General features: G+C 47.2%; 1 protein-coding gene across 1 annotated transcript in view; it reads left to right on the top strand.

The window, feature by feature from the left end:
* LOC116359871 (protein sidekick-2-like) overlaps window positions 1-23243 on the top strand; it is a 66689-nt gene that overhangs the window by 36146 nt on the left and 7300 nt on the right. Inside the window, exons 25-29 of the mRNA XM_031813744.1 lie at window positions 30-155; window positions 372-536; window positions 800-940; window positions 3652-3796; window positions 15870-15999. Of these exons, the coding sequence (XP_031669604.1) occupies window positions 30-155; window positions 372-536; window positions 800-940; window positions 3652-3796; window positions 15870-15999 (707 nt within the window). The remainder of the gene's footprint in view (window positions 1-29; window positions 156-371; window positions 537-799; window positions 941-3651; window positions 3797-15869; window positions 16000-23243) is intronic.

Here is a 23243-nt window from a genome sequence, read left to right as displayed (position 1 = left end):
CCCCTCCTCTCCCCACCCCTCTCCTCCAGGAGCCCCAGGCCCTCCAGGTGAACCCTTTATCTCCCGGTACGGCACGGCCCTCACCCTACACTGGACCAGTGGAGACCCAGGCCGAGCTCCCATTACACGCTACGTCATTGAGGCCAGGCCCTCTGGTGAGTCCAGGGGATATTAGATATTAGATATTAGACCGTAGGCTTTCCTGGTGTAACTGAACCAATGGAACCAATGGAACCAGTGGAACCCAATGGAACCAATGGAACCAGTGGAACCAATGGAACCAGTTGGAATAGTGTGAAAGTGCAAAACCCACCCTTCTGGGACTCCAGGCAGGCTCAATCAAACACTCTGTATTTCCTGCTCCCCTCTAGATGAAGGACTGTGGGATATCCTCATCAAAGACATTCCAAAGGAAGTGACATCATACACACTGAACCTGGACATGCTGAGAGAAGGGGTTACTTATGACTTCCGGGTCATTGGGGTCAACGACTACGGCTATGGCTCCCCCAGTGCTCCTTCACCCTCTATCTCTGGTTAGTTATGCTTGTTCAGGTATAATACATGTCTGAATATTACAACATACATATGGATGCCTTTCCCAGACCTGATTGAGCCTATTCCAGGACTAAAACTATTTTAACCAGTGGATTTTCTATTTGACTTACATTTTAACTCTGTACTTGTCTTCATCTAGGTCCGGGAAGCCAGCCCATACAGTATAGGTTTAGTTAGTGACTTGTTCTTCCTCTTGGTACAGATATCTGTTATCTAGCTCTCTTGTGACTCTCATCTCCAGCCCAGAAAGTGTCTCCCTTCTATGAAGAGTGGTGGTTCCTGGTGGTCATCGCTCTGGTGGGCCTAATCTTCATCCTCCTCCTCGTCTTCATCCTCATCATCAGGGGCCAGAGTAAGAAGTACACCAAGAAGGCTGACTCAGGTAGACAACACAGAGAACTGCTCCATATATAACTGTCCTCTCTGATTCGTGTTTCTCTCAACTCTTTGTTCCTTTCCCAACATTCCATTCCTAATATTCCATTCCCAACATTCCATTCCTAATATTCCATTCCCAACATTCCATTCCCAACATTCCATTCCTAATATTCCATTCCCAACATTCCATTCCCCAAATTCCATTCCCAACATTCCATTCCCAACATTCCATTCCCAATATTCCATTCCTAATATTCCATTCCCAACATTCCATTCCCAATATTCCATTCCTAATATTCCATTCCCAACATTCCATTCCTAATATTCCATTCCCAACATTCCATTCCTAATATTCCATTCCCAACATTCCATTCCCAATATTCAATTTCCAACATTCCTTTCCCAACATTCCATTCCCAACATTCCATTCTCAATATTCCATTCCCAACATTCCATTCCCAACATTCCATTCCTAATATTCCATTCCCAACATTCCATTCCCAATATTCAATTCCCAACATTCCATTCCTAATATTCCATTCCCAATATTCAATTCCCAACATTCCATTCCCAAGTTATTGATACTTTTGAGGGGTGGCTTCCTGGACACAGATTAAGACTAGTTCTGGACAACAAAAAAAAAAATGTTGATAGAGATGCACCATTGATCTATCTTTTCAGTCCAGGACTAGTTTTAATCTGTGTCTGAGAAGCTGGCCCGTAAGGAGCCCAGAGTCATCAGTTGTGATTGGAACATCTGAAAACTATTTATACAATTGTAAAAATACTGCATGACCATTGTAATATAAGACCAAGCTAAAAACACTATCAAATTCAGTTCTAGCCCTTTTAACAGTAACAGTTGTCACAAAGTGCCTTACATAAGCACAGGTAGACAGGAGAATGAGAGACGAGAGGTCATTATTGTCCCCTATTTAGAAAGAATGGGTATCGATCTGCCAGGGTTTGTTCTGATGTTTAAGCCAATAGTTATTCAGTCAGTACACTGTGTGTGCCTTCTGTCCCTGACCCCACAGTGCCAGACTGACGCTCTGCTGAGTCATCCCAGGTTACATCACTGTTGGACTCTGGCATCACGGGTTGACTGCCACTGCTCCTCCTCTGCATTTTTTGAGGGAGCACTGATGGCCAAATCCTGTAAAATAATCACTTGATAACGACTTGTTAGAACTCACAGGGATGGAGAGAAAGAGAGGTGGAGAGAAACAGGAGAGAGGAAGGGAAGTAGAGACAGAGAGGATGAGAAACAGGAGAGAGGAAGGAGTGGAAGAGAGGTCAAGCCTGCCAGGATCTCACATCATTACCTTTTAACGCCCCGTTAGTGTTTAGTGTGGTGTTGAGAGTGGTCCCACAGTGTCCAGGGGTCCTGTAGGGGTCAGGGGTCAGTCAACAGGGATTTGGATGGTCCAGGAGAGACAAGGACCGTGTTTGTCTGGGACACAAAGAGCTCCTTTTAGAGCCTGCACCCCCAGCTACCCCCCAGCCACCCCTGGCAACACAGCCGTTTTGTACCACTGACAAGTTGTTTGTTTTACTGTGGTCCAAACTCACCACCAGGACCAGGCACCAGCATGGTGAGTCACACTAACCAGCCAGGAGGAAGAGAGAGGAGAGGTCACTGCCCCCTAAACCCTGCCTCTACTCCTCAACTGTTCTGCCTGCGGCTAGGGAACCCTGACCTGTTCACCAGACGTGCTACCTGTCCCAGACCTGCTGTTTTCAACTCTCTTGAGCGGTAGAGATACTCTGAATGATCGGCTATGAAAAGCCAACTGACATTTCCTCCTGAGGTGCTGACTTGTTGCACCCTCGACAACCACTGTGATTATTATTATTTCACCCTGCTGGTCATCTATGAACATTTGAACATCTTGGCCATGTTCTGTTATAATCTCCACCCGGCACAGCCAGAAGAGGACTGGCCACCCCTCATAGCCTGGTTCCTCTCTAGGTTTCTTCCTAGGTTCCTGCCTTTCTAAGGACTTTTTCCTAGCCACTGTGCTTCTACACCAGCATTGCTTGCTGTTTGGGGTTTTAGGCTGGGTTTCTGTACAGCACTTTGTGACATCAGCTGATGTTAGAAGGGCTTTATAAATACATTTGATTGATTTATACTGTGTATGAGGGTATATATTTGGGCATGTGGGTCAGTCAAAACATGGTTTTGTTGGATCAGGGCCTGGCACCTCAGTAGAGTCTCTAACACTAAAGGTTTTATATTGAGACTGCTGATTAGCCTCAGTGCTAAATCATTGATGGTGTTGATGTGAGCTATGACCAGCCTTTCAAAACACATTGCAGCGCTACCGATGTGAGTGATCTGGATGGTCATGTAGGCCTTCTGGGCACAGGGACTATGGTGGTCTGCTTCAAACATGTATGTATTATAGATTGGGTCAGGGAGAGGTGGAAAATGTCAGTGAAGATACTTGCCAGTTGGTCAGCGCATGCTCTGAGTACGTGTCCTGGTAATCCGTCTGGCCCTGTATCCTTGTGAATGTTATCCTATTAAAAGGTTTTACTCACATCGGCTATTGAGAGCGTGATCACACAGTCGTCTGGAACAGCGTTTGCTCCCATGCATGGTTCAGTGTTGCTTTCCTCGAAGCGAGCATAGAAGGCATTTAGCTTGTGTGTGTGGCCTGCCCCTACAATGGACTAACCTTCTCCCAGTGTCCTCTTACCCCCACCTAGGGAGCCACAGTAACAGCACCTCCCTGCCCCTGTCCCATGGGGAGATGGTCAGGCTGGACGAGGGCCGTTTCCCCGCCCTGGAACTCAACAACAGACGCCTGTCAGTCAAGAACTCCTTCTGCCGCAAGAACGGCATCTACACACGGTCAGTAACACACACATGCGCGAGCACACACGCACACGATTTCTGCATGACATCTATTCTGAGGGTCATGTTTCACAGTAAACCATCTATTCTGAGGGTCATGTTTCACAGTAAACAATCTATTCTGAGGATCATGTTTCACAGTAAACCATCTATTCTGAGGGTCATGTTTAACAGTAAACTATCTATTCTGAGACTCATGTTTCACAGTAAACCATCTATTCTGAGGATCATGTTTAACAGTAAACCATCTATTCTGAGGGTCATGTTTCACAGTAAACCATCTATTCTGAGGATCATGTTTAACAGTAAACCATCTATTCTGAGGATCATGTTTAACAGTAAACCATCTATTCTGAGGGTCATGTTTCACAGTAAACCATCTATTCTGAGGATCATGTTTCACAGTAAACCATCTATTCTGAGGATCATGTTTAACAGTATACCATCTATTCTGAGGATCATGTTTCACAGTAAACCATCTATTCTGAGGATCATGTTTAACAGTAAACCATCTATTCTGAGGATCATGTTTAACAGTAAACCATCTATTCTGAGGGTCATGTTTAACAGTAAACCATCTATTCTGAGGGTCATGTTTCACAGTAAACCATCTATTCTGAGGATCATGTTTCACAGTAAACCATCTATTCTGAGGATCATGTTTAACAGTAAACCATCTATTCTGAGGATCATGTTTAACAGTAAACCATCTATTCTGAGGGTCATGTTTCACAGTAAACCATCTATTCTGAGGATCATGTTTAACAGTAAACCATCTATTCTGAGGATCATGTTTAACAGTAAACCATCTATTCTGAGGGTCATGGCTGAGATAACGGCTCTCATTCTGAGGGTCATGGCTGAGATAACAGCTCTCATTCTGAGGGGTCATGGCTGAGATAATAGCTCTCATTCTGAGGGGTCATGGCTTAGATAACAGCTCTCATTCTGAGGGGGTCATGGCTGAGATAATAGCTCTCATTCTGAGGGGTCATGGCTGAGATAATAGCTCTCATTCTGAAGGGTCATGGCTGAGATAATAGCTCTCATTCTGAGGGTCATGGCTGAGATAAAAGCTCTCATTCTGAGAGTTCATGGCTGAGATAATAGCTCTCATTCTGAGGGGTCATGGCTGAGATAATAGCTCTCATTCTGAGGGGTCATGGCTGAGATAATAGCTCTCATTCTGAGGGGTCATGGCTGAGATAATAGCTCTCATTCTGAGGGGTCATGGCTTAGATAACAGCTCTCATTCTGAGGGGGTCATGGCTGAGATAATAGCTCTCATTCTGAGGGGTCATGGCTGAGATAATAGCTCTCATTCTGAAGGGTCATGGCTGAGATAATAGCTCTCATTCTGAGGGTCATGGCTGAGATAAAAGCTCTCATTCTGAGAGTTCATGGCTGAGATAATAGCTCTCATTCTGAGGGGTCATGGCTGAGATAATAGCTCTCATTCTGAGGGTCATGGCTGAGATTAAAGCTCTCATTCTGAGGGTCATGGCTGAGATAATAGCTCTCATTCTGAGGGGTCATGGCTGAGATAATAGCTCTCATTCTGAGGGGTCATGGCTTAGATAATAGCTCTCATTCTGAGGGTCATGGCTGAGATAATAGCTCTCATTCTGATGGGTCATGGCTGAGATAATAGCTCTCATTCTGAGAGTTCATGGCTGAGATTAAAGCTCTCATTCTGAGGGTCATGGCTGAGATTAAAGCTCTCATTCTGAGGGTCATGGCTGAGATAATAGCTCTCATTCTGAGGGGTCATGGCTGAGATAATAGCTCTCATTCTGAGAGTTCATGGCTGAGATTAAAGCTCTCATTCTGAGGGTCATGGCTGAGATAATAGCTCTCATTCTGAGGGGTCATGGCTGAGATAATAGCTCTCATTCTGAGGGGTCATGGCTGAGATAATAGCTCTCATTCTGAGGGGTCATGGCTGAGATAATAGCTCTCATTCTGAGAGTTCATGGCTGAGATAATGGCTCTCATTCTGAGGGGTCATGGCTTAGATAATAGCTCTCATTCTGAGGGTCATGGCTGAGATAATAGCTCTCATTCTGAGGGTCATGGCTGAGATAATAGCTCTCATTCTGAGGGGTCATGGCTGAGATAATAGCTCTCATTCTGAGGGGTCATGGCTGAGATAATAGCTCTCATTCTGAGGGGTCATGGCTGAGATAATAGCTCTCATTCTGAGGGGTCATGGCTGAGATAATAGCTCTCATTCTGAGAGTTCGTGGCTGAGATAATGGCTCTCATTCTGAGGGGTCATGGCTGAGATAATAGCTCTCATTCTGAGGGGTCATGGCTGAGATAATAGCTCTCATTCTGAGGGGTCATGGCTGAGATAAAAGCTCTCATTCTGAGAGTTCATGGCTGAGATTAAAGCTCTCATGCTCAGTACATACTTATTGATTAGGAAGAAGATTATTCAGGAGATCAACTGCAGTTGAAACATGCCTCTTTATCTTCAGACAATAACAACCACAGGATGGATGGAGTGATGGATTAGCTGTTATACAGTCTGATGAACCAATTATACATTCTGCATCTGCTCCATCATGGGTTCTGTTCTGTTGTGCTTTCTCTCTGTGATCTGTGTGGAAGGACTGAGGTGTATGTATTGAAGTCTAGGCAGGGAGTCAGATGGGGGAGGAAGAAGAGGGGGTACGCCCCCCCCCCTCAGGCAGGGTGAGAGGAGGGGTAGGAATGAGAGGGGGATAAGGCAGGGGGAGAGGAGGGGAGGAAGAAGAGGGGTGTAAGGCAGGGGGAGAGGAGGGGAGGAAGAAGAGGGGGGGTAAGGCAGGGGGAGAGGAGGGGTAGGAAGAAGAGGGGGGTAAGGCAGGGGGAGAGAGGAGGGGAAGAAGGAGAGGGGGGTAAGGCAGGGGGAGAGGAGGGGTAGGAAGGAGAAGGGGGTAAGGCAGGGGGAGAGGAGGGGTCGGAAGGAGAGGGGGGTAAGGCAGGGGGAGAGGAGGAATGAGAGGGGGGTAAGGCAGGGGAAGAGAGGAGGGGAGGAAGGAGATGGGGTAGGGCAGGAGGAGAGAGGAGGGAGAAAAGGTAGGGCAGCAAGAGGGGGAGGAAGGAGAGGGGGGTAAGGCAGGGGCAGAGAGAAGGGGGAAGGGGGGTAATGCAGGGGAGAGAGGAGGAATAAGAGGGGGTAAGGCAGGGGGAGAGAGGAGGAGGAGAGGGGGTAAGGCAGGGGGAGAGAGGAGGAAGGAGCGGGGGGTAAGGCAGGGGGAGAGAGGAGGAGGAGAGGGGGGTAAGGCAGGGAGAGAGAGGAGGAGGAGAGGGGGGTAAGGCAGGGAGAGAGAGGAGGAAGGAGAGGGGGGTAAGGCAGGGGGAGAGAGGAGGAGGAGAGGGGGGTAAGGCAGGGAGAGAGAGGAGGAAGGAGAGGGGGTAAGGCAGGGGGAGAGAGGAGAAAGGAGAGGGAGGTAAGGCAGGGGGAGAGAGGAGGAAGGAGAGGGACATAAGACAGGGGGAGAGGGGAGGAGGTGAGGGAGGTAAGGCAGGGGGAGAGAGGAGGAGGAGAGGGAGGTAAGGCAGGGGGAGAGAGGAGGAAGGAGAGGGGGTAAGGCAGACAGATCAACGGACACAAACCCCTTTAAAGATTATCCTCATGGAAGACCTTTCTCTGTTGATTAGGTCTGAACTCAATGAATAGACAGATAGATCCAGGGCCTGTGGGTTGCTTTTCATGGCCAATGACTGGGGTAACTAACCGTGTTCCCTGTTCACATATTATAAAGATATTTCAGCAGTGCAGGTCGAGGAAAATGACCCTTTCCTTCTAGGGGCCCCTCAGTCATCAAGAACATAAAGTAAAGCAGAAAAACATCTGTTAGGTCATTGATTTTCTCCACCGTAATGTCTGTTCTGCTGAAGGCCAGGATGAGGTCTGAGATGTTTACTGGATGAGGACTGAGATGTTTACTGTAGTCTGTTCTGTTGAAGGCCAGGATGAGGTCTGAGATGTTTACTGTAGTCTGTTCTGTTGAAGGCCAGGATGAGGTCTGAGATGTTTACTGTAGTCTGTTCTGCCGAAGGCCAGGATGAGGTCTGAGATGTTTACTGGATGAGGTCTGAGATGTTTACTGTAGTCTGTTCTGCTGAAGGCCAGGATGAGGTCTGAGATGTTTACTGTAGTCTGTTCTGCTGAAGGCCAGGATGAGGTCTGAGATGTTTACTGGATGAGGACTGAGATGTTTACTGTAGTCTGTTCTGCTGAAGGCCAGGATGAGGTCTGAGATGTTTACTGTAGTCTGTTCTGTTGAAGGCCAGGATGAGGTCTGAGATGTTTACTGTAGTCTGTTCTGCCGAAGGCCAGGATGAGGTCTGAGATGTTTACTGGATGAGGTCTGAGATGTTTACTGTAGTCTGTTCTGCTGAAGGCCAGGATGAGGTCTGAGATGTTTACTGTAGTCTGTTCTGCTGAAGGCCAGGATGAGGTCTGAGATGTTTACTGGATGAGGACTGAGATGTTTACTGTAGTCTGTTCTGCTGAAGGCCAGGATGAGGTCTGAGATGTTTACTGGATGAGGACTGAGATGTTTACTGTAGTCTGTTCTGCTGAAGGCCAGGATGAGGTCTGAGATGTTTACTGTAGTCTGTTCTGTTGAAGGCCAGGATGAGGTCTGAGATGTTTACTGTAGTCTGTTCTGCCGAAGGCCAGGATGAGGTCTGAGATGTTTACTGGATGAGGTCTGAGATGTTTACTGTAGTCTGTTCTGCTGAAGGCCAGGATGAGGTCTGAGATGTTTACTGTAGTCTGTTCTGCTGAAGGCCAGGATGAGGTCTGAGATGTTTACTGGATGAGGACTGAGATGTTTACTGTAGTCTGTTCTGCTGAAGGCCAGGATGAGGTCTGAGATGTTTACTGGATGAGGACTGAGATGTTTACTGTAGTCTGTTCTGCTGAAGGCCAGGATGAGGTCTGAGATGTTTACTGGATGAGGACTGAGATGTTTACTGTAGTCTGTTCTGCTGAAGGCCAGGATGAGGTCTGAGATGTTTACTGTAGTCTGTTCTGTTGAAGGCCAGGATGAGTTCTGAGATGTTTACTGTAGTCTGTTCTGTTGAAGGCAAGGATGAGGTCTGAGGTGTTTACTGTAGTCTGTACTGTTGAAGGCAAGGATGAGGTCTGAGATGTTTACTGTAGTCTGTACTGTTGAAGACCAGGATGAGGTCTGAGATGTTTACTGTAGTCTGCTCTGTTGAAGGCCAGGATGAGGTCTGAGATGTTTACTGGATGAGTTCTGAGATGTTTACTGTTGTCTGTTCTGCCGAAGGCCAGGATGAGGTCTGAGATGTTTACTGTAGTCTGTTCTGCTGAAGGCCAGGATGAGGTCTGAGATGTTTACTGGATGAGGACTGAGATGTTTACTGTAGTCTGTTCTGCCGAAGGCCAGGATGAGGTCTGAGATGTTTACTGGATGAGGACTGAGATGTTTACTGTAGTCTGTTCTGCCGAAGGCCAGGATGAGGTCTGAGATGTTTACTGTAGTCTGTTCTGTTGAAGGCCAGGATGAGGTCTGAGATGTTTACTGGATGAGGACTGAGATGTTTACTGTAGTCTGTTCTGCTGAAGGCCAGGATGAGGTCTGAGATGTTTACTGTAGTCTGTTCTGTTGAAGGCCAGGATGAGTTCTGAGATGTTTACTGTAGTCTGCTCTGTTGAAGGCCAGGATGAGGTCTGAGATGTTTACTGGATGAGTTCTGAGATGTTTACTGTAGTCTGTTCTGCTGAAGGCCAGGATGAGGACTGAGATGTTTACTGTAGTCTGTTCTGCTGAAGGCCAGGATGAGGTCTGAGATGTTTACAGGATGATGTCTGAGATGTTTACTGTAGTCTGTTCTGTTGAAGGCCAGGATGAGGTCTGAGATGTTTACTGTAGTCTGTTCTGCTGAATGCCAGGATGAGGTCTGAGATGTTTACAGGATGAGGACTGAGATGTTTACAGGATGAGGACTGAGATGTTTACAGGATGAGGACTGAGATGTTTACAGGATGAGGACTGAGATGTTTACAGGATGAGGACTGAGATGTTTACAGGATGAGGACTGAGATGTTTACAGGATGAGATCTGAGATGTTTACAGGATGAGGACTGAGATGTTTACAGGATGAGGTCTGAGATGTTTACAGGATGAGGACTGAGATGTTTACAGGATGAGGACTGAGATGTTTACAGGATGAGGACTGAGATGTTTACAGGATGAGGTCTGAGATGTTTACAGGATGAGGTCTGAGATGTTTACAGGATGAGGTCTGAGATGTTTACAGGATGAGGTCTGAGATGTTTAATGTAGAGTCTGTATCTCTGAAGGTCTAGACCACGCTCCCTCTCTATCTATCATTATCTCTTTATTTCTCTTTCCGTCTCTCTCGCTCCCTCACATCAGTAGTTTACATCCGTGGGTTTAACGTCGGAGACATGCTACAACAGCTCAAACCAAAGAGGGTTTGTGAGATCAATCTGTACAAAATACTAATGAGGTACAGAAACCAGTCATTGTCTTTATATGAGATTAGAGTCATTTGAACCTGGTGCAGTAAGGTGGAAAGAGGTGGGACTGACACGGCTTGTCCCGCAGAGCCATTTCAACCACACCAAACAGACGACGGCTCTGTCTCAGTGCCATCTTTCACGTACCAGGGGACCTTTACATAGGCCCCATGAAATGGCTAAATCATAGAGATTGGCTAAGTCGTTTGGAAGACACTTACATAACAGTGTGGTCTATGAAAGAGATAAGGCAACAAAAGGATTTGGGCTAATGAGGAGGACATGAGGAGGAGGGAAGTTGTGATGAAGGAGCTACTTAAAATTCAGAGGCGATAGGAAAGAGAGAGTTTAAATAATTGATCAGTACCCCCTACTCATTTCCTAATTCCTCCCCTCCCGCCTTCCCCCATCACTTCTACTCCTCTCTCCCTCTCCTCTACCTCCTTCCATCCCACCCTCCACCCTCACCAAACCCTCTCCCTCTCATCTACCTCCTTCCATCCCGTCCTCCACCCTCACCAAACCCTCTCCCTCTCCTCTCCTCTACCTCCTTCCATCCCGTCCTCCACCCTCACCAAACCCTCTCCCTCTCCTCTACCTCCTTCCATCCCATCCTCCACCCTCACCAAACCCTCTCCCTCTCCTCTACCTCCTTCCTTCCCATCCTCCACCCTCACCCCACCCTCTCCCTCTCAGTGCAGCCGGTTGTTAACGAAGCTGCACCCGACTGGAGCACTTCAGAGAGAAGGGAGGCAGGATGCAGCGCTGGTTCCTTTGATCCCTGTCCCAGGCCTCCTCAGTCAGGGAGGGACCAGCACTGCCCCCCCCCTCCCCCGACCTCCATCCATCTAACACATTCCTCCATAATGGGTGCACTGCAGAACCACCCTGTCTACATCCCAAATTACACTCTATTCCCTATATAGTGCCCTTCTTTTGACCAGGGCCCATATGGAACAGGGTGCCATTTGAGACACGGGCTCTCTCTGGTTTCCCTGGAGGAATCGGTTTCCACTGTCCTGGAGGAATCGGTTTCCCCTGTCCCGGAGGAATCGGTTTCCCCTGTCCTGGAGGAATCGGTTTCCCCTGTCCTGGAGGAATCGGTTTCCCCTGCCCTGGAGGAATCGGTTTCCCCTGTCCTGGAGGAATCGGTTTCCCCTGCCCTGGAGGAATCGGTTTCCCCTGTCCTGGAGGAATCGGTTTCCCCTGCCCCGGAGGAATCGGTTTCCCCTGTCCTGGAGGAATCGGTTTCCCCTGCCCTGGAGGAATCGGTTTCCCCTGCCCTGTAGAACCATACCACAGGTTGTTTACCCCAGCTCTGATAGACCCAGTAGAACCATACCACAGGTTGTTTACCCCCTGCTCTGATAGGCCCAGTAGAACCATACCACAGGTTGTTTACCCCAGCTCTGATAGACCCAGTAGAACTACACTATCTGTGTTTCCCAAACAAACCAGTTGCTCTGGTCTGCTCTGCCATCAAACTCCTAATGTAGTGTCTGTCTGGAGGACAGTGTTCAGTGTTCTCACCCTATAACTAAGTATGACTACAGTGGTGTATAGAGACCCTGGGTTGCTCATGTATTGGCCAATGAGAAGCCACCGGTCAGCCATTGGAATACATTGGAATTCTACAGAATTTCAATGAAATGTTTCAAGGACATAAAACATTAAAAAGTATCTGTATTAAGGGGCCTGTAATAGAATAAAATAACTGCTTTTCTTAAGCTTCCAAAATATGTTTTTACTAGGTTGGGGGAGTGCCAAGATGGATGCGTGGTGGCTTCAAAACAGCGCCCCAGGCTCTCATTTAGTGTATATATAAGTCATTGAATGCGTTCTAAATGGCACCCTATTCCCTATATAGTGCACTACTTTTTTTTTGTACCATAGTCTCTGGTCTAGACTATGGTTGTGCACTATATAGGGACTATGAGGAATATAGGGTGCCATGTGCACTAAGAACTCTCACAGAGCTGCTCAATGTGTATCAGAGGAGATCTGTGCCAAGAGGACCAGAGGAGCAGGGGAGCAGGGGAGCAGAGGAGCAGGGGAGCAGGGGAGCAGAGGAGCAGGGGAGCAGGGGAGCAGAGGAGCAGGGGAGCAGAGGAGCAGGGGAGCAGAGGAGCAGGGGAGCAGAGGAGCAGGGGAACAGGGGAGCAGGGGACCAGAGGAGCAGAGGAGCAGGGGAGCAGAGGAGCAGGGGACCAGGGGAGCAGAGGAGCAGGGGGGCAGAGGAGCAGGGGAGCAGAGGAGCAGGGGAGCAGAGGAGCAGGGGAGCAGAGGAGCAGGGGAGCAGGGGAGCAGGGGAGCAGGGGAGCAGAGGAGCAGGGGAGCAGGGGAGCAGAGTAACAGGGGCCAAGAGGAGCAGGGGAGCAGAGGAGCAGAGGAGCAGGGGAGCAGAGGAGCAGAGGAGCAGGGGACCAGAGGAGCAAGGGGGCAGAGGAGCAGGGGGGCAGAGGAGCAGGGGACCAGAGGAGCAGAGGAGCAGGGGAACAGGGGAGCAGAGGAGCAGGGGAGCAGAGGAGCAGGGGAGCAGAGGAGCAGGGGAGCAGAGGAGCAGGGGAGCAGGGGGGCAGAGGAGCAGGGTCCAAGAGGAGCAGGGGAGCAGAGGAGCAGGGGAGCAGAGGAGCAGGGGACCAGGGGAGCAGAGGAGCAGGGGGGCAGAGGAGCAGGGGAGCAGAGGAGCAGGGGAGCAGAGGAGCAGGGGGGCAGAGGAGCAGAGGAGCAGGGGACCAGGGGAGCAGAGGAGCAGGGGGGCAGAGGAGCAGGGGAGCAGAGGAGCAGGGGAGCAGGGGAGCAGAGGAGCAGGGGGGCAGAGGAGCAGGGGAGCAGAGGAGCAGGGGAGCAGAGGAGCAGGGGAACAGGGGAGCAGGGGACCAGGGGACCAGAGGACCAGGGGAGCAGAGGAGCAGGGGAGCAGAGGAGCAGGGGAGCAGAGGAGCAGGGGAGCAGAGGAGCAGGGGAGCAGAGGAGCAGGGGAGCAGAGGAGCAGGGGAACAGGGGAGCAGGGGACCAGGGGAGCAGGGGAACAGGGGGTCTGTCCTGACCAATAATAACTGGCCTTTGTCTGATGCTGTAACTTGACTCTCAACAGAACACAAGCAGAAGGAAGCCTGTTGAATGTTAAGGCAGCAGCATTGTGTTGACCTCTTATATAAAGTGTAACTTGACTCTCAACAGAACACAAGCAGAAGGAAGCCTGTTGAATGTTAAGACAGGGATGTTAAGAGGGAGGCTGGTCTTGGCTGCTTGAGTTCCTACTATAGACTTTGTAGGCTGTCCTCAAGACTGACTGGCTGACTGAATGATAGACTGACTGACTGATAGACTGACTGACTGATAGACTGACTGACTGACTGATAGACTGACTGGCAGAGAGACAGCCTGACTGACTGACTGGCTGACTGACTGCACTGACAGACTGACTGACAGACTGACAGAGAGGCAGACTGACTGACTGCCAGACTGCCAGACTGACTGGCTGACTGACTGCCGGACTGACAGACTGACTGGCTGACTGACTGCACTGACAGAGAGGCAGACTGACAGACTGACTAACTGACAGACTGACTGACTGACAGAGAGGCAGACTGACTGACTGACAGACTGACTGGCTGACTGACTGCACTGACAGAGAGGCAGACTGACAGACTGACTAACTGACAGACTGACTGACTGACAGAGAGGCAGACTGACTGACTGCCAGACTGACAGACTGACTGACAGACTGACTAAGAGACTGCACTGAGGAAACAAACAACAATACATAATGGAAAACAGCCAATAGGCCGAGCCAATCAACATAATGGAAAACAGCCAATAGGCCGAGCCAATCAACATAATGGAAAACAGCCAATAGTCTGAGCCAATCAGCTAAATGGAAAACAGCCAATAGGCCGAGCCAATCAACTTAATGGAAAACAGCCAATAGGCCGAGCCAATCAACTTAATGGAAAACAGCCAAGAGTCTGAGCCAATCAACTTAATGGAAAACAGCCAATAGGCCGAGCCAATCAACTTAATGGAAAACAGCCAATAGGCCGAGCCAATCAACATAATGGAAAACAGCCAATATGCCGAGCCAATCAACTTAATGGAAAACAGCCAATAGTCTGAGCCAATCAACTTAATGGAAAACAGCCAATAGTCTGAGCCAATCAACTTAATGGAAAACAGCCAATAGGCCGAGCCAATCAACTTAATGGAAAACAGCCAATAGGCCGAGCCAATCAACTTAATGGAAAACAGCCAATAGTCCGAGCCAATCAACTTAATGGAAAACAGCCAATAGGCCGAGCCAATCAACTTAATGGAAAACAGCCAATAGGCCGAGCCAATCAACATAATGGAAAACAGCCAATAGGCCGAGCCAATCAACTTAATGGAAAACAGCCAATAGGCCGAGCCAATCAACATAATGGAAAACAGCCAATAGTCTGAGCCAATCAACTTAATGGAAAACAGCCAATAGGCCGAGCCAATCAACTTAATGGAAAACAGCCAATAGGCCGAGCCAATCAACTTAATGGAAAACAGCCAATAGGCCGAGCCAATCAACTTAATGGAAAACAGCCAATAGGCCGAGCCAATCAACTTAATGGAAAACAGCCAATAGGCCGAGCCAATCAACTTAATGGAAAACAGCCAATAGGCCGAGCCAATCAACTTAATGGAAAACAGCCAATAGTCTGAGCCAATCAACTTAATGGAAAACAGCCAATAGTCCGAGCCAATCAACTTAATGGAAAACAGCCAATAGGCCGAGCCAATCAACTTAATGGAAAACAGCCAATAGTCTGAGCCAATCAACTTAATGGAAAACAGCCAATAGGCCGAGCCAATCAACTTAATGGAAAACAGCCAATAGGCCGAGCCAATCAACTTAATGGAAAACAGCCAATAGTCTGAGCCAATCAACTTAATGGAAAACAGCCAATAGTCTGAGCCAATCAACTTAATGGAAAACAGCCAATAGGCCGAGCCAATCAACTTAATGGAAAACAGCCAATAGTCTGAGCCAATCAGCTTAATGGAAAACAGCCAATAGTCTGAGCCAATCAACTTAATGGAAAACAGCCAATAGTCTGAGCCAATCAGCTTAATGGAAAACAGCCAATAGGCCGAGCCAATCAACTTAATGGAAAACAGCCAATAGTCTGAGCCAATCAGCTTAATGGAAAACAGCCAATAGTCTGAGCCAATCAGCTTAGTGGAAAACAGCCAATAGTCTGAGCCAATCAGCTTAATGGAAAGGGAGAACTTGGAGTTCTATGAGCAGCAAGCTGGAATAGTGTGGAAGACATTCTGTAGTCTACGTGACTGAGAATGGTCACTGAATGTTTTCTATTCAGGACACCAACAAAATGACTCATGGTTGACAGTGACCCTCGTGTTCAGTGGGCTGTGCTGCCAACCTCACGAGCTGTGTTTGACTTTCCAACGGTGAGATAAGACTGTATCAGAGAAACAATACCAAGTTGTCTAACACTTCAAATGGACCTTGATTTTCTCTCTCTCTTTCCCTCTCCCCCTTCATCTTTACCCCCCTCCTCTCTCCAGGTCTCCCCCGAGGCCCAGTCCAGGCAGTCTACACTACTCTGATGAAGATGTCAGTACCAAGTATAACGATCTGATCCCTGCAGAGAACAGCAGCCTGACTGAGAAGCACTCTGAGATATCAGACTCACAGGTACAGTTACTGTAGACAACCAGTACAGTTACTGTAGATTACAGGTACAGTTACTATAGGGGACAGGTACAGTTACTGTAGATTACAGGTACAGTTACTATAGGGGACAGGTACAGTTACTGTAGATTACAGGTACAGTTACTATAGGGGACAGGTACAGTTACTGTAGATTACAGGTACAGTTACTATAGGGGACAGGTACAGTTACTGTAGGGGACAGGTACAGTTACTATAGGGGACAGGTACAGTTACTGTAGAGGACAGGTACAGTTACTGTAGATTACAGGTACAGTTACTGTAGACTACAGGTACAGTTACTGTAGGGGACAGGTACAGTTACTGTAGGGGACAGGTACAGTTACTATAGGGGACAGGTACAGTTACTATAGGGGACAGGTACAGTTACTATAGGGGACAGGTACAGTTACTGTAGCCGACAGGTACAGTTACTATAGGGGACAGGTACAGTTACTGTAGACGACAGGTACAGTTACTGTAGACGACAGGTACAGTTACTGTAGACGACAAGTACAGTTACTGTAGACGACAGGTACAGTTACTATAGGGGACAGGTACAGTTACTGTAGATGACAGGTACAGTTACTGTAGATGACAGGTACAGTGACTGTAGACGACAGGTACAGTTACTATAGGGGACAGGTACAGTTACTGTAGATGACAGGTACAGTTACTGTAGACGACAGGTACAGTTACTGTAGACGACAGGTACAGTTACTGTAGATTACAGGTACAGTTACTGTAGACGACAAGTACAGTTACTGTAGATGACAAGTACAGTTACTGTAGATGACAGGTACAGTTACTGTAGGGGACAGGTACAGTTACTATAGGGGACAGGTACAGTTACTGTAGACAACAGGTACAGTTACTGTAGACGACAGGTACAGTTACTGTAGGTGACAGGTACAGTTACTGTAGACGACAGGTACAGTTACTGTAGACGACAGGTACAGTTACTGTAGACGACAGGTACAGTTACTGTAGACGACAGGTACAGTTACTGTAGACGACAGGTACAGTTACTGTAGAGGACAGGTACAGTTACTGTAGACGACAGGTACAGTTACTGTAGACGACAGGTACAGTTACTGTAGGGGACAGGTACAGTTACTGTAGAGGACAGGTACAGTTACTGTAGAGGACAGGTACAGTTACTGTAGACGACAGGTACAGTTACTGTAGGGGACAGGTACAGTTACTGTAGAGGACAGGTACAGTTACTGTAGAGGACAGGTACAGTTACTGTAGGGGACAGGTACAGTTACTATAGGGGACAGGTACAGTTACTGTAGCCGACAGGTACAGTTACTATAGGGGACAGGTACAGTTACTGTAGACGACAGGTACAGTTACTGTAGACGACAGGTACAGTTACTGTAGACGACAAGTACAGTTACTGTAGACGACAGGTACAGTTACTATAGGGGACAGGTACAGTTACTGTAGATGACAGGTACAGTTACTGTAGATGACAGGTACAGTGACTGTAGACGACAGGTACAGTTACTATAGGGGACAGGTACAGTTACTGTAGATGACAGGTACAGTTACTGTAGACGACAGGTACAGTTACTGTAGACGACAGGTACAGTTACTGTAGATTACAGGTACAGTTACTGTAGACGACAAGTACAGTTACTGTAGATGACAAGTACAGTTACTGTAGATGACAGGTACAGTTACTGTAGGGGACAGGTACAGTTACTATAGGGGACAGGTACAGTTACTGTAGACAACAGGTACAGTTACTGTAGACGACAGGTACAGTTACTGTAGGTGACAGGTACAGTTACTGTAGACGACAGGTACAGTTACTGTAGACGACAGGTACAGTTACTGTAGACGACAGGTACAGTTACTGTAGACGACAGGTACAGTTACTGTAGACGACAGGTACAGTTACTGTAGAGGACAGGTACAGTTACTGTAGACGACAGGTACAGTTACTGTAGACGACAGGTACAGTTACTGTAGGGGACAGGTACAGTTACTGTAGAGGACAGGTACAGTTACTGTAGAGGACAGGTACAGTTACTGTAGACGACAGGTACAGTTACTGTAGGGGACAGGTACAGTTACTGTAGAGGACAGGTACAGTTACTGTAGAGGACAGGTACAGTTACTGTAGGGGACAGGTACAGTACATAAACCCATCATGAGCTGGATTCTGTCTAGCGATCACTGAGAGCAATGTAACGTCTATTGCCATGTCTTGTTCTATCCTCACCTTACTCCTCTCAGGTAGAATTGGTAAGAACCAAAACATTGTCAGTACGAAGGGTCAGTTTCAAGTGCGTCATCACCAACTAGAATGGCCTGTTATTGACATAAAATACAGCTGACATGACTGAAATTTCTCCCACCCACTCTGAGTTTCTTATTTCTCTCTCTCTCTCTCTCTGTCTCTCTCTCGCCCTCTCTCTCTCTCTCCCCCCTCTCTATCTCCCTGTCTCTCTCTCTCTCTCTCTCTCTCTCTCTCTCCCTCTCTCTCTCTCTCTCTCTCGCCCTCTCTCTCTCTCTCTCTCTCTCTCTCTCTCTCTCTCTCTCTCTCTCTCGCCCTCTCTCTCTGTCTCTCTCTCTCTCTCACCCTCTCTCTCTCTCTCTCTCTCTCTCTCTCTCTCTCTCTCTCTCTCTCTCTCTCTCTCTCTCTCTCTCTCCCTCTCTCTCTCTCTCGCCCTCTCTCTCTCTCTCTCTCTCTCTCTCTCGCCCTCTCTCTCTGTCTCTCTCAATTCAATTCAATTCAATTCAAGGGCTTTATTGGCATGGGAAACATGTGTTAACATTGCCAAAGCAAGTGAGGTAGACAACATACAAAGTGAATATATAAAGTGAAAAACAACAAAAATGAACAGTAAACATTACACATACATAAGTTTCAAAACAGTAAAGACATTACAAATGTCATATTATATATATATATATACAGTGTTCTAACAATGTACAAATGGCTAAAGGACACAAGATAAAATAAATAAGCATAAATATGGGTTGTATTTACAATGGTGTTTGTTCTTCACTGGTTGCCCTTTTCTCGTGGCAACAGGTCACAAATCTTGCTGCTGTGATGGCACACTGTGGAATTTCACCCAGTAGATATGGGAGTTTTTCAAAATTGGATTTGTTTTCGAATTCTTTGTGGATCTGTGTAATCTGAGGGAAATATGTCTCTCTAATATGGTCATACATTGGGCAGGAGGTTAGGAAGTGCAGCTCAGTTTCCACCTCATTTTGTGGGCAGTGAGCACATAGCCTGTCTTCTCTTGAGAGCCAAGTCTGCCTACGGCGGCCTTTCTCAATAGCAAGGCTATGCTCACTGAGTCTGTACATAGTCAAGGCTTTCCTTAATTTTGGGTCAGTCACAGTGGTCAGGTATTCTGCCGCTGTGTACTCTCTGTGTAGGGCCAAATAGCATTCTAGTTTGCTCTGTTTTTTTGTTAATTCTTTCCAATGTGTTAAGTAGTTATCTTTTTGTTTTCTCATGATTTGGTTGGGTCTAATTGTGCTGCTGTCCTGGGGCTCTGTAGTGTGTGTTTGTGTTTGTGAACAGAGCCCCAGGACCAGCTTGCTTAGGGGACTCTTCTCCAGGTTCATCTCTCTGTAGGTGATGGCTTTGTTATGGAAGGTTTGTGAATCGCTTCCTTTTAGGTGGTTGTAGAATTTAACAGCTCTTTTCTGGATTTTGATAATTAGTGGGAATCGGCCTAATTCTGCTCTGCATGCATTATTTGGTGTTCTACGTTGTACACGGAGGATATTTTTGCAGAATTCTGCGTGCAGAGTCTCAATTTGGTGTTTGTCCCATTTTGTGAAGTCTTGGTTGGTGAGCGGACCCCAGACCTCACAACCATAAAGGGCAATGGGCTCTATGACTGATTCAAGTATTTTTAGCCAGATCCTAATTGGTATGTTGAAATTTATGTTTCTTTTGATGGCATAGAATGCCCTTCTTGCCTTGTCTCTCAGATCGTTCACAGCTTTGTGGAAGTTACCTGTGGTGCTGATGTTTAGGCCAAGGTATGTATAGTTTTTTGTGTGCTCTAGGGCAACAGTGTCTAGATGGAATTTGTATTTGTGGTCCTGGTGACTGGACCTTTTTTGGAACACCATTATTTTGGTCTTACTGAGATTTACTGTCAGGGCCCAGGTCTGACAGAATCTGTGCATAAGATCTAGGTGCTGCTGTAGGCCCCTCCTTGGTTGGTGACAGAAGCACCAGATCATCAGCAAACAGCAGACATTGACTTCGGATTCTAGCAGGGGGAGGCCGGGTGCTGCAGACTTTTCTAGTGCCCTCGCCAATTCGTTGATATATATGTTGAAGAGGGTGGGGCTTAAGCTGCATCCCTGTCTAACCCACGACCCTGTGTGAAGAAATGTGTGTGTTTTTTGCCAATTTTAACCGCACACTTGTTGTTTGTGTACATGGATTTTATAATGTCGTATGTTTTACCCCCAACACCACTTTCCATCAGTTTGTATAGCAGACCCTCATGCCAGATTGAGTCGAAGGCTTTTTTGAAATCAACAAAGCATGAGAAGACTTTGCCTTTGTTTTGGTTTGTTTGATTGTCAATTAGGGTGTGCAGGGTGAATACATGGTCTGTTGTACGGTAATTTGGTAAAAAGCCAATTTGACATTTGCTCAGTACATTGTTTTCATTGAGGAAATGTACGAGTCTGCTGTTAATAATAATGCAGAGGATTTTCCCAAGGTTACTGTTGACACATATTCCACGGTAGTTATTGGGGTCAAATTTGTCTCCACTTTTGTGGATTGGGGTGATCAGTCCATGGTTCCAAATATTGGGGAAGATGCCAGAGCTAAGTATGATGTTAAAGAGTTTTAGTATAGCCAATTGGAATTTGTTGTCTGTATATTTGATCATTTCATTGAGGATACCATCAACACCACAGGCCTTTTTGGGTTGGAGGGTTTTTATTTTGTCCTGTAACTCTTTCAATGTAATTGGAGAATCCAGTGGGTTCTGGTAGTCTTTAATAGTTGATTCTAAGATCTGTGTTTGATCATGTATATGTTTTTGCTCTTTATTCTTTGTTATAGAGCCAAAAAGATTGGAGAAGTGGTTTACCCATACATCTCCATTTTGGATAGATAATCTTCGTGTTGTTGTTTGTTTAGTGTTTTCCAATTTTCCCAGAAGTGGTTAGAGTCTATGGATTCTTCAATTGCATTGAGCTGATTTCTGACATGCTGTTCCTTCTTTTTCCGTAGTGTATTTCTGTATTGTTTTAGTGATTCACCATAGTGAAGGCGTAGACTCAGGTTTTCCGGGTCTCTATGTTTTGGTTGGACAGGTTTCTCAATTTCTTTCTTAGATTTTTGCATTCTTCATCAAACCATTTGTCATTATTGTTAATTTTCTTCGGTTTTCTATTTGAGATTTTTAGATTTGATAGGGAAGCTGAGAGGTCAAATATACTGTTAAGATTTTCTACTGCCAAGTTTACACCTTCACTATTACAGTGGAACGTTTTACCCAGGAAATTGTCTAAGAGGGATTGAATTTGTTGTTGCCTAATTGTTTTTTGGTAGGTTTCCAAACTGCATTCCTTCCATCTATAGCATTTCTTAATGTTACTCAGTTCCTTTGGCTTTGATGCCTCATGATTGAGTATTGCTCTGTTTAAGTAGACTGTGATTTTGCTGTGGTCTGATAGGGGTGTCAGTGGGCTGACTGTGAACGCTCTGAGAGACTCTGGGTTGAGGTCAGTGATAAAGTAGTCTACAGTACTACTGCCAAGAGATGAGCTATAGGTGTACCTACCATAGGAGTCCCCTCGAAGCCTACCGTTGACTATGTACATACCCAGCGTGCGACAGAGCTGCAGGAGTTGTGACCCGTTTTTGTTGGTTATGTTGTCATAGTTGTGCCTAGGGGGGCATATGGGGGAGGGAATGCTGTCACCTCCAGGCAGGTGTTTGTCCCCTTGTGTGCTGAGGGTGTCAGGTTCTTGTCCGGTTCTGGCATTTAGGTCACCACAGACTAGTACATGTCCCTGGCCTGGAAATGATTGATTTCCCCCTCCAGGATGGAGAAGCTGTCTTCATTAAATATGGGGATTCTAGTGGGGGGATATAGGTAGCACACAGGAGGACATTTTTCTCTGTTAGGATAATTCTTTTTGAATTTCTAGCCAAATGTAGAATGTTCCTGTTTTTGATTAATTTAATGGAGTGAGTTAGGTCTGCTCTATACCAAATTAGCATACCCCCTGAGTCCCTTCCCTGTTTTCCAGCCGACCTGGTAGTTTGGTGGATTGGGACTACCAGCTTCTGTAACCTAGAGGGCAACCAGTGGGTGCCATTCTCCTCTTATACCCCAGGTTTTCTAGCAGGATGACAATTGTCTGTATTACCTGATTTCTTTGGTGAAGTCCGGGTTCTGCTCTTTAGGGCCAAAGGAGGCCAGATGACCTCAGGCCTTGGATATTCCAGGATAATATAGTGGAAGGCCTTTTGTTCCAGTAGAGGTGTCCAATGGATGTTTGGTTGCGTGGTTTACCTCAGGCCAGTAAGTTGTGAGCAAAGCCTGCTGAGCATCTGGTAGCATGCCATTGGCTTTGGGTCGAGTAGTAGAGTGGGGGTTGGGACTGTTTGCCCCCCGCGCTCACTACCCTGGGCGGTATGTGTGTGGCTTCCATGATTGAGGCCCTCTTGCGGGGGGTGGGGTGCATGGGGTGGCAGGAGTGGCATAGGTCTGATCTGAGGGGCCTAAATGGAGTGTGGGCATGGTTTGACGTGGGGGGGTGTGATTGGTTTGGGGTCGGGGGTGGTCGATGTGATCTGGGTGGTACTGTGGTCTGGATGTAATTCCTCTTGGCGTGGGTCCTCTATGTGTAGGTCCGGGGGAGGTCCTGCAGATCTGGGAGGGTGTCTCGCTGGTCTGGGTGGGGTGTCTATTGATCTGTTACTCCTGTGTGGAGTGTGGGCGTTTGAGAGCGATGTCCTTTAGAGTCCGGGCAAAGGTGGCACTGCTGCCTCTCTCTCTCCCTCTCTCCTCTCTCTCGCTCCTCTCTCTCTCCTCCCGCTCTCTCTTCTCGCCCTCTTCTCTCCTTCTCTCTCACTCTCTCTCTCTCTCTCTCTCTCTCAGCCTCTCTCTCTCTCTTCTCTCTCTTTTTCGTCTCTCCTCTTCGCCCTCTCTCTCTGTCTCTCTCTCTCTCTCTCCCCTCTCTCTCTCCCTCTCTCTCTCTCTCTCTCTCCC

The sequence above is a fragment of the Oncorhynchus kisutch genome, unplaced genomic scaffold, assembly GCF_002021735.2.
Source record: "Oncorhynchus kisutch isolate 150728-3 unplaced genomic scaffold, Okis_V2 Okis06b-Okis10b_hom, whole genome shotgun sequence".
In the NCBI taxonomy this organism is placed as follows: domain Eukaryota; kingdom Metazoa; phylum Chordata; class Actinopteri; order Salmoniformes; family Salmonidae; genus Oncorhynchus; species Oncorhynchus kisutch.
Note: the sequence above shows the minus strand (reverse complement) of the source record. Positions and strands in the feature narration are given on the sequence as shown.